Here is a 15,127-nt window from a genome sequence, read left to right as displayed (position 1 = left end):
TTCAACAAAGAGGGACATTAAAACTATTGATTTACTGCAAGTTCTTTATTTTAAGAACAAAAAATTAAAAAAATATTTTATGTAAAAATAAAAATTGAAACCAATGCATCTCATTGTTTATATGATTCTGTTTAGATTCTTTTGTATTCCGTCTAAAGGTAAGCATAGAATTGAAAAATGGTTGATTTATTTCTAAAATATTTAAATCTTGAAAACCAACATAGGAAATATAAAATAATACATTAAAGTCCGCAATATCGTCGTTATGTTTGAACGAAAATGCGATAGATGTCGTTAGTGTTAAATTCAATGGCTGCACTGAAGAGCGGCAAGCGAATAACATTTGTTTGACAGATGAATATTTAGATATCGTATTGTTTGTTTCTATCGAGAATTTGTTTGCTGCAAAAGCCGAAATGAATTTGGAATTATTGGGTATATTTCATTTAATGTTCAACATTTTAAGAATTTTTTCCAAAGCAATTTCAACAAATCTATATTTTGACATTTATTTTTATTGGATAGAATCGTTTGGACAGAATTATCCTGAAGAATTTGATGGTTCGCTCGATTGTATATCGTTGGCGGTGACATGTTCGTTCAATAAATACGGCACACTATTGGCTGTTGGTTGCAACGATGGTCGAATTGTTGTTTGGGATTTTCTAACGCGTGGAATTGCAAAAATCATATCGGCACATGTGCATCCTGTTTGCAGTATAGGCTGGTCTCGGAATGGGCACAAAGTAAGCAACCAATGTGCACATTTCATTGAATTTCGTTGTCAAATTGTTCTGCTTTTATTTTCAGCTAATTTCAGCATCAACCGACAATAATGTGTGTATTTGGGACATTTTGTCTGGTGATTGTGAGCAAAAATTTCGATTTCCATCGCCCGTTCTGAAAGTACAATTCGATCCGAGAAACGATCAACGATGTCTTGTTTGTCCGATGCGTTATGCCGCCGTTTTAGTCGACATCAATGGAACGCATAAATGCTTACCGTACGACAGTGATGTGAGTGACATTATATTTTTTGTTGAGTTGATTTTGAGTTTTTGATGTGGAAAAAAATTGCATGCCGTTGTTGAATTTCAGGGAGATTTGAATATAATTGCATCATTCGATCGGCGCGGAAAATACATTTATACGGGAAATGCGAAAGGAAAGATTTTGGTATTAAATTCACATACATTGAAAATTGAGGCGAGCTTTAAAATCGTTGTGGGTACATCGAGTGCAACAGCAGTTAAAAGTATTGAATTTGCCCGGCGAAGCGAGTAAGTTTTGATTTTGATTTCTTCATCTCGAAAATTACGCCTTTTCCTTCAAATTCGCATCATTTAATATTGCAGTTCATTTCTAATAAACACATCGGATCGTATAATTCGTGTGTATGATGCAAAAGAGGTGATTGCATGTGGCAGAGATGGTGAACCGGAGCCGATACAAAAATTACAAGATTTGGTCAACAAGTGAGTGCTTCAAGTCCATATTTCCTTTTTCATAACAAATTGTCTAAATGTATGCTCGTCAACAATTCGCAGAACGACTTGGAAGAAGTGTTGTTTTTCGGGCGACGGTGAATATGTGTGCGCCGGCAGTGCACGACAACATGCGTTATATGTGTGGGAAAAATCGGTTGGAAATTTAGTGAAAATTTTGCATGGTACAAAAGGTGAATTATTGCTTGATGTTGTGTGGCATCCGGTGCGACCGATAATAACAAGTATTAGTTCGGGTTTGGTATCGATTTGGGCACAAAATCAAGTAGAAAATTGGTCAGCATTTGCGCCCGATTTTAAAGAGCTCGATGAAAATGTGGAATACGAAGAGCGTGAATCTGAATTTGATATTGAAGATGAAGATAAGTCGGTTGATTTATCGGCCGAAGCAAAACAAGACGAAGAAATTGAAGTGGATGTTGTGAAAGTTGATCCGATCGCTGCATTTTGCAGTTCTGACGAAGAATACGAAGAAGATGCGGGTCTACAATTTTTACCAATGGCACCCGAAGTTGAAGATCCGGAAGATGGTTGGAATCAAGAAAATGCAAATGGTCAAGAGAAAAATACATCTAAAGACGCCGATGAACCCATGGACACCGACGATTTATCATCACAGAGTGGTATTCGCAAAAAAGTCACTACATACGATATCTCATTAGAAGCACCACCAAAAGATGGTCAGTTTTTGTCAAATTTTATTCGAAATTAATGTCCAGAGCTGTTATTGTGGTACTGGACAAGTGCACCCCCGCATTTATTTTATATAATTTTTCAAGTGCCGGAGCTGAATATAAGAAAGAGCACTTTTTACAAAAATAAAAATAAAATAATACCAATAAAAGTTTCCGGACCTTCGCGCCTTTAACAGCTCTGTTCGTGTCATTTTGACAAATTCTGTGAACATGAATCGATTTTGGTTTCGGCATTTAATTTAATTTGATATGTTTTTTTTTCAGAAATCCATCCGCTGCTATTAAGTCGAAGTAATAAAGACAAGCAAGGACAAATGGCAAAGAAAGCGGCCGGACGACCACGAAAGTAGCACATTTCCAAAATTTATAATTAAGCAGTGAATGAAACGCTTCGGAGGGAAGAAAATGGTTTGATTGAATTTTTTTCCGAGTAATTGAATAAATTACAGCCTCAAATATTACAAAACAAATGAGAAAATAAACTGTTCAAAAAAAAAATTGTTCATTGAATATATATAAATAAATGTCATTCATATTTTTTATAACGATGTGTTTGTGTGGAATAATAGAAACGGTGTGTGTGTGTGTGTGTGTGATTTGTGCTTGGTTGTTTGGTGCACAATGTACATGTGTTTTGATGGTATTCATTTGATTGAATGAGACAGTATTGAAGTGTCAGTTATACATGAGAGATCACCGATAGGGATCGTGAGATCTCTCTGCTCGGTGTGTTGAAATGCAATTTTGACAATCGTTGTTATTTTTAAGCATGATCGTATTTGTATTGCTTAGTCTCTCAATGTTCATGCATTCATCATGATCCGTGTGATTCAATTTGTCTCTGTTTTTCATTAGTGCATTCCGTTGCACTGTTTGTTCTCATTTTACTGTTGTTGTTCACGTCTCAATGGTTCGTATTGCTATTTTGGTTGAAATTACATTGCGATATTCGTGCACTATATAAATTGTTTTTCATCATCGTTTGCATAAAAAGGATTGTGGTCGTGTTCAATATTCTTCAATTGAAATTCATTCGCAATTTGGTGGTGTGCGCGACAAAGTGGGAGAGAGCGATAGAGAGAGAAAGCAGACAACAACCAGTGAAAAAATATATGTTTTCTGTGAATCATGACCATTGATTGCACGGATTGGAATTGATGTGAAAATAAGTTTCAATTGAATGTGTACGCTGATATTATTCGATGTGAAGTGTGCCAGTCAGTGTTTTTAAATGTATGCAGAGAAAATAATTTTTCTATAAAATGTTTTTGTGAAAGTCGTAGGAAGTGGAATAGAAAAAAAAATACGAAACAAGGTACTCTGAATGACTGACAGAAGCGCAAGAAAGACCATTCAAAATTGAAAACTAAAATACTCAAACGACAAAAATAAACATTGAAGCACATACACACATACACACAGGTAAATTATTATTTTTATAGTTTTTGTCAAAATCTGTGCATATACAACGAAAGAACAAAGCGATTCGGTGGCTGTCTGATCTAATTGGCACGACATATATACCAACCGACTGACAGTCACCGCATAAATTACGCAATTTTTCAAACAAACCTCTACCTCATCAAGAATTATTCATACTGTATTATTATTTATTTTGACATTGTTTCGATTCAATTGAATCGCTCCCATTCAACATTGGGCCGCAATAAAATCGATAGAAAAGAATAACAATTGAATCATTATGCCAAAATTGAGCGATAAATTAAGTGAAAGGAGTGGTAACACAGTGCGAAACCATCATCGATTGTTGATCGATGGCTTCAGTAACTACGAAGATGATTCATTACCCGATTACAGTGAATTCGATAGTGAGTCTGTGGTACTAGACTACCGCAGAGAAAGGTAATTTTGCCGAGATATATACACATTGGCATGCATCTGCTCGTGTTTTAGTTCCGACCTTTTTTTTTTCTTTGTCTCTAATCTTTCTGCGATTGTGTTCTTCGCTTGAATTATATACTATTTTTTTGCGTTTTGGTAAACGTGAACTTTGTGCACGACTTTAGAATTACATCTAAGCGAAGAGGGAAAAATCGAAGAAAAAATACCAATTGAAACAACTAAAACAATCTATCCTCGGCCATAAGCTTAAGAGAATTCTCTTTGTGGATATATGCTGACTTTGTGTTTGTTTGTTTGTTTTTTTCTATCCGTTTTAGACTCTCTTTTTTTTTAGTTTTAACTGACCTTTTGGCGAGTGCTATTTTTGCATATACGAAACCTAAATTTCGAAAAACATTTCGCTTGGTTTGGGTTTTGTTTTTGTTTTTCTTGCGTGCGCGTTTTATTTCCGCTATATTTTGAAACAATTTGTACTAAGTATTTTGATCTTAAATTTCATTTCTCGATTTTACAGCCGAAAATTTGCACAACCGGCCAAAATGTCGGCACCAATGACAACAATTGAAACGGTCACCATTACACGACCTTTAAAGGTAAATGCATAAATAATTTTTGGTCATTTATTCGAAATTCAATGAATTATTCAACATTGTCGCAAATTGCATTTTCAAGTGTTTAATTAGCAAATGTGTATGCAACAATTAATGTGTGTGGTACTTGTGTTAACAACGGGGTCGAAATCAGTAAAGACCATTAATGGATTAGAAATAATTTAAAATTTTGCGCTGCCCATTACAAAGTACACTTGATGCCATGTAACATACGAAACATGTGCATGTGTGCGAAATCTCCATTTGAAGGGAGAACACGAAAAATGAGCATACACACGCAATCAAATTGAATGTTTTAGCGACGCATGCGTCTATCCTTTGGCCAGTGTATGTGAGTGTAAATGCAAGAGATATTGAAATATGGTGGCAAATACACAATGTACAAAACAAAAAAAGGCTAAATCGCTACTGATGCCAAAATAATCGACAAACACCCCCCAAGCACAAAAAATAGACATCGGTCGTTGTTTTGCCATCGCCAAAGCCTGAGGCGAGAAAAAAGCACATATAAATGGAAATGTAAAAAGTTCTCATAAAAAAAAGTAATTATTTCGTGAAAAATAACATCTCATAAACATGCTGAAATCCGTATCGATAAGTGTTCGATTAAAAGTTTCGTTGTGATGAAACCAGATATAAAATATCCAAGTTAATATCAGTTGAACAATGAAAATGATGATTGGTGGTGGTTTTTGTTAACGTTTCTTTTTGTTCGGTTTCGTTATTATTTAATAAAAGACAAATGACAAAATGTCTGTATTGAATGGATGATGCACGCGACAACAAAAAAATGGCGAACCATCTTTGCTAAAATCGATGGAAAAGAATTGTTGCTCTCTTACCATATACCAGTTGAATTCTGAGTGCCATTTCAAATGACAAAATAACTTTTCATTTCAATTTAATTACGCACACTTTTCTATCATTAAATGTTTTCATTTTTTTCGATATAAGTCATAATAACGGTTTAGTCGAATCGAACGAGAAAAAAAGAACAATTTTTCTACTAGCAACAAATTAAAGGAAAAGAAAAGAGAGTCGTTTTTTTTATTCACATCGTTCGTGTAAAGGATACCAAAGTTAAAGTTTAAAAGAATAACATTTAAAATAGCATCATAAAAGAGCAGGAAAGCGAACTTTCTCTGCAGACATTTTGCCGACGACAAACGATTTAACAAGAAAACGAAACAAGAACACAAGAAAAAGAAGCGAAAACTCATAGCCAAAGTGTTTGTTTGTTGAGTGTTATGTGCATATATATTCAATATATGCAGATATATATCCATCATTCAGTCTTCTATCATTCTATTGAATAAACGTTCTGCCCGAAAAATTATGGCCGCCAATTACATAGCACAGGTACATCCACACACACATATATTCACAATCTTATATTGTATATGCATAGTTTGCTGTTTGCTAATTGAACAATAGAGAAAATTGACGTGACAACATAATGCATTAAATTTGATTGAAGTGAATTGCATACGATAAGCAAATTTAATGTGAAATTTATTGATTTTCATTTGATGCACGAATCACCCCACCGGTGGGGATGAAATCATAACAATAACAACAATTATAATAATGTTTATGACAATGAATACACAGGTAATCGCATTCATATGTGGCATTATTGTAATTATCCTTTTGATAATGGCCTTAACATCAACTGATTGGCTATTGTCGAGTGGCTGGCGGCAGGGATTGTTCTCACACTGCATCGAGGTAAATAATAGATCATTTTTATAAAAAGAAAATTAAAATTTTATAAACAATAAAACCATTTGTCGCATTGCATTCAGGATCTCACTCAGCCAATACCATTCAACTATGAAGCAAAAGAAGGAGAAGGATGCTACCCGAGCCGAGATGTTTGTAAGTAATCAATTTTTTGAACTTTTCATTTGAATGGCAACTGACGACCCGTGTTTTTTTTTAATTTTCCTTTAGATTATATTAAAGCCACGGCCGCTTTGTGTATACTCAGTCTGATCACAGACATTATCGCAACCGTTTTAACGGGAATTGGTTTACACACAAAAAATCAAAACATAAAGTACAAGTTCTATCGGCGAGCTGTACTCATTATGTTGGTAGCATGTAAGTATCAAATACTTTGCATATTTTATTTTATTTTTTTTTTTTCAACATTTTATTTATTCGTGTTTTCGTCTCTCATTGTGCTTGCAGTAATTTCGGTTTTAGTGGCTCTCATCATGTATCCGCTGTGTTTTTCGGGCGAATTAAGTTTAGGCAATCGTCCGATATGGGAATTTGGATATGCGTATGGTGTCTGCTGGGGTGCAGCTATTTTCTTATTCGGTGGTGTTATTTTATTGTTATGCGATAAAGAATCAGAAGAGATTTACTTTAAAGAACGTAAAATCGTACACAATACACAACTACAAACCTAGGCCAGATCGCACGCCCTGCCACATCATTTGCCAGATGTCGTTCTCTAAGCTGAGTTTTCTTTCATTTTTTATACATATAAATTATATATAAAATAAGTATCAAGAAGAAGAAAAACAAACACACATATATATACATACACACACTGACATGATACAATATGAGATGAACAGTTGTTTATGCGAAATAAAACCGAAAAATTGACGCAAACAGCACGCAATATTCGCATCTCCCTGAGTCCGTCAACACACACATACAAACAATATTGCGACAGTTTTTCATGTCATTTTCTCACATAGACACACATTTCAAATCGAAATTGATATGCACATTTCGGATCAAAAAGCAGTCTATGTATTTCGGATAGATATCCATCCGAGATATTTTAGAATATCTGGATATTCAACGCAACTGCACAGTGCCAGAGCTGTTTGCATCGCAAATAGAATCTACGGTAGGTCGCTACGTATATGTGTATCAACTTGATACTATCAAGTGCCGCACGTACACAGTCACACTTTGTCTGTATTTTTCGTGTAGCGACATAACGTAGGTTATATGTGAGACGCACACAGCTCTGGCCCTGTGCAGTTGCGTTAAATATCCAGATATTCTAAAATATCTCGGATGGATATCTATCCAAAATACATAGACTGTCAAAGAGATATACAAGTAAAATCAAAACAACCGGGAAAATGAATCTCATGTCGACACAAAAAAAAATCATTTACACAATTTTTATAGATCATTTATTTAGCTTCATAAATTCAACTAAAAAAAATACCACACTTTTTAATTTACACATTAATTGTGTGAGAATTATATATATTTGCGACCATTTAAAGCATACCATACAGACAATATATTTAGCTGCCGTCATCTGGATATTACAGCTCATCTGGATATCGTCAGCAGATGATACGAAGTGAAAACAATGGATGTGATTGTTATAGGTATATAAGCTTGTTATATACTGGTATTACTATAACAATCACTTCTATTGTTTTCAATTCGTATCATCTGCTGACGGCATCCAGATGAGCTGAAATATCCAGATGACGGCAGCTAAATATATTGTCTGATACCATATATTGAATTGAGTGTGTGTAAAATTCGCATATATAAAAATTCAATACAACTGACATGCATCCCATTTCGACAAAAAAACGAGTACCAATCACATCTTTTCGATCGATATACTGAAAAAATTATAGTCAAAATTAATGACAACAAAAAAGAGAAACATAACACAAACAAACACAAACTTTTTAAACCAATTTTTAGGTGACCGAATATTATTAATAAATATATAGGAATTAATAAAAAAACAAACCAACACATTACACGTATTTAGGATGAAAAGCGCAGTCGGCTTTCATATTTATATTGCATTGGTTTATTGACACACATTTTGTTTCCGCAAACGGAATTTATAGATTTTTTCGGATATGACATTTTGTTTTTGTTTTTCATCTCATTTCCGTTTGATTTTGTGTCGTCACACACACGACCGAGTTAAACGAGAAAACACACCAATCTCTAGTGATTTATGTAATTTTAGTGTTACTTTTTTCGTCAAACTTTTTTATTATTTATTTATTTTTAGTATTTTTTTTAATTAAACATTTTATGAGTTTTTCTTTTGAAAACTATTTTCATTATTTCATTGAATTTGAATAACAAAGTTTTCAAATACTAAATAAAACCGATTTTTTCCTTTCAACTGTAAAATTCTATCTAGCACATTTATGATTGACAAAGAAAGAAAATTCACCTGATTATATACAAATAAATAAATAAATGATTACGTGTTGGATGAAGTTTAAAAAGAGAGAAAGAAATATGAAAAAAAAACTACTACTAAATTTTTAAATATCAACATTTTTCTGAATTTATATAGAAAACAAACGATTTTCATGTGGGAAAAAAAATAATTCAAAACTGAAAATACTCAAACCATGACCTGAAACACACCTTTTTTAAAACAATTTTTCTACCACAATCAAGTTTGAAATATTACTTTTTGACGGTTTTTGATAGGCTTCTACATTTTTTGACCGTTTTTTAATGTATGTGAACCGGCGGCATATACGCACACGCAGCCATCCAAAGATTATCTCGAAAATTAAACCGATCGAGAATCAGATATCCAGACTCCAAACGAATTGTTAGATATCAAATCTGAGTCCAAGATGAGAATTTTCGAAGGAGAAAAGATTGCCCATAGAAGTATGCAAATACGTCGAAAAAAGACTTCCAAACATAGAAAAAAAAATTGTTCACACTGTGAAAAAGTCTTTCAAAACTGACTGATTTCGAAAATAAAAACCGTTGACAATTGATATTTGAAGCAAAATTTAAATGTAGATAAATGGCAGCTTCCGTTAAATAATATCCAATACAACCCTTTTTTTTAAATGAGTCTATACAAAAGTAAGTCCATATCAAGTCGTTTACCACTGAAAATTCCAAAATGTACTAAAAAAAACAATGTTCAAAAACAAAAAATCAATATCGTGATGAAAAATGATATAGAGAATGACAGCTGTTTGAATAAAATCGGGCCAGCCGAATAATAATATCATAGATGTTTTGTGTGAAAAAAAAAACAATTGTCTTAAAGCACATATCAACCGAATTCCGCGTCATTTCTTTAAAATGTGTGTTGATTTAGTCTTGTTGGCTTTATAAGAAGAAAAAACCATTACTTTTCCAAATCCAAAAAATATAAAAAGAAATTCGGCTAATTCGTGATACCGATGCAGTCTCCAATCAAAACAATAATGTTTTGGCGAAAAAGCAATTGAATCCAATTAAGCCAATTTTCAAAATTGTCCAATTTGTTAAGAAAAAATCATAAAAATGAAACATGAAAACATAAATAGGTTTTTAAAGTGATGACAACAGACTAAAAATTCAAACAATTCAGGTTGAATATACACCGGAGACACAATGTTTTTCGATTTCGTTTTTTTTTTCGTTTTCGAATTTAATTTTTGCTGAAAATGTGAAATAACATAAATCTAGTTAATGCTGTACACAAGCGTTAAACGTGTATTCCTTCAATAATTGTTTACTCTGTTTTGAGCACCTACTATATCTATCTATATTATATATATACATAAATTCTATGAGCTGTTTATCATTTTAAACTTTGTTTATACGATTGCACAAGTTGTACATTTATTTAATTATTTTTTATTTTTTTATTTATTTTTTTCAATTTACGTGTTAAAATTGTTATCAACTAAAAATGAAATGCGAGAATTAGAAAAAAAAATTGCACGCTTTTCTTTCCGTATGTATGATTTTAATTGTTTTTGCTTCACATTTGATTGTTTATATTTGACCACGTTCAATAATTGGAAAAATTAAAACACAAAAAATCACATTTCCAAACACGCAATTTTTGCACGGAAAAGTAACAAAATTCGAATCTCATCAAAGTATTTTATACAATTCTTTGTTTTAAATCAAATTCCAATCATTTTTGTGAGTTTGAAAAATCTTCCGTTTTTATTCTTTTATTTCTTACCAATTCACGGAATAATTTTTTTAAAATAAAAAATGACGACAAAAGAAAATCATAGAATTTATACTCCCAATGTTCACATTTTATCAAGATTTTCTTTTGGCCAAAAAAAAAAACGAGAGAAAAAAAACGATTCAAACAATCAAACCCATTATCCTTCTTATTATTGTAATAGCAAACGTATATATTTAAGGAACAACAAAAACAACAACAAAAAATTACCTAATAACTTAAAATAATATAATTTATACCTTAAAAAATTATGCATATAAGTGTATGTAATATCGAATTATTAAAAACAAAACTCAATTAGAAACGATCAACAAATGAATTCAAAAAGGTTCGCATATAGGCAGGAACGTGCGGAGTGGAATATTTAAATTAAAAAAAAACTAACATAAAATAAATGAAAACAAAACCCATTTAATATTAATTTAATGATAAAGAAATAAAAAAAAATTGCGAAAAAAAACAAAAACAATGGAACACATTAAATAAAATGCACATGTATAATTAGGAACAAACTAAAAAATAAAGGAAATTTTATTATTAATCATTTGTGAATTGAAAACATTTCGATGCGGTTCTATTTCAGATGGTTGTACGACGAAGACAGCGAAATAGAATGAGAGAGAGAGAGTGGTGCCATCTGTTGTCGGTTATATATGTTAAGCTCATATGTGCATTCACTGAAAATCGAATATGGCAACAAATCATACACGTATTTAATATGCGTACAAGACGTTTTTGACGAACGATACAAACTGTCAAGTGGGAAAAACACTTTTTTTCGCCTAGTAGTTAGGCATTGAAAGAGTAAAGTGTGTGTATGTGTTGTCAAAATTCGTGAGCGTTTGCTTGTGTCCAACAATAAAGAAGAACAAAAAAAAAACTGTTTGCTGTGAGAGAGAAAGACATACACCCAAAGAGTGTGTGTGTGCTTGAGAGAGAGTAATATAACTAGAAGACAAGGAATTCATCATATATTTGGCCAACAACAATTTCAATATCGTGACTTTCAGCATTCGAATCAAACAGAGAGTGGATAGCAATAAAGAAAACCCACCCATTCCGAAAAGCCAATTCAAACAACGAAATAAAACATGGAAGACCACGAAAGCATTTTGTTGATTAAGCAAGAAGTGTTTGTTTTTAAAATTCCGCCAGCTGGATCCAATAGAAAGCATAGGTACAGTGAAAAACCAATCTTATGAATTTACAGTTTACACATTCGATCTATCATTTTATCGAATTGTCAAATCCAAAATCAAAACCATCCGAGAAGAAAAAAAAACCATACACATAGTCTTTATCTGTGTTGTAATGCAGAAACATTTGTGAGTTTTTCTTATTGTTTTTTTTTTCTTCATCCAAAAGGGCTGCCAATTGGAATTTAAGTGAACCACTATGGACGGGTCGCATGAAATTAGTGGCGAAGGGTATTAATGTCAATCTGAAATTAGAAGACAAAAATACGGGCACATTATACGCAAATTGTCCAGTGGAAACATATCCAGGTAAAGAAAAGAATTAATTAAACACTCTCAATTTCCTTTAAATCAATACATTCAGATGAAGAATTGATGCAATGCAAAGATAAACGACAGTACCGTGTCTATTAAATGCGCTTGTGTGTGCGTTATGTGTTTATTATATGATATGTGACCTTCAAAATAGTAATTCATTCTCTAAATATCGGTTTCATTTGTTCATGTCCAATTTTTTGTTGTTGTTGTTGTTATTATTTTTAGGTGTTGCAATTGAGGCAGTGAGTGACAGTTCCAGGTATTTTGTGATTCGTGTCGTCGATGACAATGGTAAGTTGCTTTCACATTCAAACATCTTGCAACAAATGCAATTCATGTATACTGGTACAGTAATATGCATATCTCTTATCAGTACGAAGGTCAATTATTGTCGAATACACGTTTCCATTGTTTTCAATTTGCGAAGCCTATATGAGACAAATTATTGACATTTTGTGGCTAAACAACAGCTATTATAATGACAATGCAACATTTTTGATTTTTTTTCTTTGTTCTTGCAACGTTTTCCACCATATATTTTTAAGGTCGAACGGCATTTTTGGGCCTTGGTTTCGGCGATCGATCCGATTCATTTGACTTGAACGTTGCACTACAGGATCACTTTAAATGGGTGAAAAACCAAGAAAAAATCGATCAGGAAAAAGTGACACCACGACAAGAACTGGATTTAGGATTCAAAGAAGGCGAAACCATCAAAATTAACATGAAAATCACCGTGAGTCAAAAACATTTGCATGAACGTACGATATTTTGACAAAAAAAAGAAAATATGGGCGTACACTATAGATCCGATAAAAATATAGCCAGGTTTCGAAACATTTAAGTCGAATGTATTTTAGTTTTTCACATTTGAAATGTTAATGCTTTAAGCGCAGTATTACAATAACTGTGTTTATATTTATGTCACGCCGTTTGTTGTTGTTAGTATGTGACTTTTAATTGTGAGATAGACAGAACCGAATAATGCGTAAACAACACACAATTATATTTTGAAAAAATTGTTTGAAATTTCAAATTGTTAAAAAAATGAGAGTGAGTTAGAAATTAAAGTGCTTGTAAAACTGTGTACTGCGCAAAGACTACGAATTCGTCAAAAATCTCCAAGCAACTCAAAACATTCAAATATGCTTGATTGTTTTATCGGATAGTTTATATTTTGTTGTTGTCATATAATGACTGATAACATTTAGATGTGTTGTGTTACACAATGATGAACATGAACGAAATGGATATATTGACATTGTCATTGTTGTTTTTGTATTCACAGAAAAAAGATGGAAGTGAATCATCACGACGAACACGTACAGGCGCAACGGGTGCCTTTCCCCCACCACCCGGTGGTATTAAATTGGCACCACCGCCATCGAATCCAACGGAACCATCATCGAACAACAGGTGTGTATCTACTCCATTGAGAATTCCCCATATAATCTCTTGAGAATAATCAATTTATTGTAGTTTTTTTCGCGATGTGAAATATTTCAACAAAATTTATTTACTTACTTGCTTTTATTTTTGTCATTTTTTAGCAGCCAGTCAACACCCCAATCCCAAGCATCTCCAAAAGCGAACGCCAATTGGGTGCAATTCTAAATCAGCATGCTTTATGATAGAAATAGACAGAAGAATGTAAGAGAGAGGGGATTAAAATAACAAAGAAAAAGGAATATACTTATTAATGGTTACGCGATCTTTGAATCGAAATAAGAAAAAATATATATAAATATAAATATTATATATGATTATACATATAAATACGATAAAATATGTAAAGATGTACTACGTAAGAGACAGCCTGATTGTTTGTCTTTATGAAACCGACTTTTAGATGATATGCGCGCGCTGTGATTGAAAAATAATCACGACATTTCGATAAAGATAGAGAATGAAACACATGTACAGGAAAATGAAGATTTTGGGACGAACGAAACGTTAAGTGCGACAAATTGCTTCAGTTGTTAAATCGGAATTTCCAAAAACAAAATGTTTTTAATATAAAATGTGTGAGGCTTAAAAAATCAGCATATTTTTTGACATGAAGTGACTATATTTTGAATCATCGAAACCGGAGCACAGTCCATTTTCTTTTGGTTTCGAAATATTCACCGGAATGAATTAAAATTAAACTCAGACCACTTTTAGTTCCATTAAAATATTGAACAAAAAATGATTAGTTCCAAGAGATTAAATTGACTTTCATTTTCGGGTGGTTTGATTAGAAGGTCCAAATTTTAATAGTATTTTTTCCAGCATCGTATCATATGTTGGAGTCCGGTCGGACCTCAAGAACTTTGAAAAAAAAAAAAAAAAACAAGTTACGGGACCATTTTTTCATTGGACACCTCGGTATGCTCAAATCGACTGTTCTTTGCATTTGAAAATTTAGAATTATAATTTCGGAGGCAGAAAGTTCCACGCAGTTTGCTTTTAACCTTCATATCGTGTTGAACGCTCAATATTTTAGTATTAAAATGTTCAAAATTCAACATGACTACAATTTGATGCTTTTAAAATTCTCTTCTTTGTTTTTAATTTCAAGCAATTTTCTGTGCAATTGATTTTATGATCGGAATATCGTCACTTTGGCCTGTACAATGGACATTTTGTCCATGAAATATCTATCTATCGACAATGACAAATTGCTTTCAAAAAAAAAAAAAAAAAAAAAAACACCGACAACAAACATTAGACTTAAATTGATGTTTATTTTTTTTTTTCACAAAAGAGGCTGAATCGGCACAGTACATTAAATTCAATCACGAAATAGATGTTCCGCTGGCGATTTGGTTCTTTACGAAACCAAACTTTTTAGATTTCTCTCTTCTTGCACAACATTTAGTGAGTTTAGTTTAAAAAAATACATACACACTTCAAAGTAGCGTCAAACTCCTTCGAAAAATTCCCATTTAGTTTTTTTTTAATTTTCATGTAAAAATGTGGCATTTAACTAAATTAGTTG

General features: G+C 32.6%; 3 protein-coding genes across 6 annotated transcripts; all 3 read left to right on the top strand.

Moving 5' to 3' along the window:
• Positions 1 to 357: 357 nt before the first annotated feature.
• Positions 358 to 2,688, top strand: LOC116345716 (retinoblastoma-binding protein 5 homolog). The gene is made up of 7 exons (XM_031775349.1): positions 358 to 435; positions 526 to 746; positions 811 to 1,017; positions 1,099 to 1,280; positions 1,356 to 1,475; positions 1,548 to 2,185; positions 2,465 to 2,688. The coding sequence occupies exons 1-7, from the start codon at positions 417 to 419 to the stop codon at positions 2,548 to 2,550; spliced, it is 1,473 nt and encodes a 490-aa protein (XP_031631209.1). The 5' UTR covers positions 358 to 416; the 3' UTR covers positions 2,551 to 2,688.
• Positions 2,689 to 2,983: 295 nt separating this feature from the next.
• On the top strand, positions 2,984 to 8,021 carry LOC116345899 (transmembrane protein 47). 3 transcript variants are annotated; one of them, XM_031775638.1, is made up of 8 exons: positions 2,984 to 3,110; positions 3,195 to 3,622; positions 3,880 to 4,063; positions 4,578 to 4,656; positions 6,286 to 6,402; positions 6,480 to 6,552; positions 6,628 to 6,777; positions 6,868 to 8,021. In XM_031775638.1, exons 3-8 carry the CDS (start codon positions 3,903 to 3,905, stop codon positions 7,089 to 7,091), a joined length of 804 nt encoding a protein of 267 aa, XP_031631498.1. In that variant the 5' UTR covers positions 2,984 to 3,110; positions 3,195 to 3,622; positions 3,880 to 3,902; the 3' UTR covers positions 7,092 to 8,021. The 3 variants fall into 3 exon arrangements, with proteins under 3 accessions (XP_031631498.1, XP_031631500.1, XP_031631499.1); XM_031775640.1 differs by lacking the exon at positions 3,880 to 4,063; XM_031775639.1 differs by having other exon boundaries at positions 2,998 to 3,622.
• Positions 8,022 to 11,376: 3,355 nt separating this feature from the next.
• On the top strand, positions 11,377 to 14,841 carry LOC116345641 (NECAP-like protein CG9132). Of its 2 annotated transcripts, none has more exons than XM_031775176.1 (6): positions 11,377 to 11,810; positions 11,999 to 12,138; positions 12,373 to 12,438; positions 12,693 to 12,883; positions 13,436 to 13,563; positions 13,701 to 14,841. In XM_031775176.1, the coding sequence occupies exons 1-6, from the start codon at positions 11,725 to 11,727 to the stop codon at positions 13,759 to 13,761; spliced, it is 672 nt and encodes a 223-aa protein (XP_031631036.1). In that variant the 5' UTR covers positions 11,377 to 11,724; the 3' UTR covers positions 13,762 to 14,841. The 2 variants fall into 2 exon arrangements, with proteins under 2 accessions (XP_031631036.1, XP_031631035.1); XM_031775175.1 differs by having other exon boundaries at positions 11,385 to 11,810; positions 13,698 to 14,841.
• Positions 14,842 to 15,127: the final 286 nt, after the last annotated feature.

The sequence above is a fragment of the Contarinia nasturtii genome, unplaced genomic scaffold, assembly GCF_009176525.2.
Source record: "Contarinia nasturtii isolate CC-2019 unplaced genomic scaffold, AAFC_CNas_1.1 Cnas_scaffold_1371, whole genome shotgun sequence".
Classification (NCBI taxonomy): Eukaryota; Metazoa; Arthropoda; class Insecta; order Diptera; family Cecidomyiidae; genus Contarinia; species Contarinia nasturtii.
Note: the sequence above shows the minus strand (reverse complement) of the source record. Positions and strands in the feature narration are given on the sequence as shown.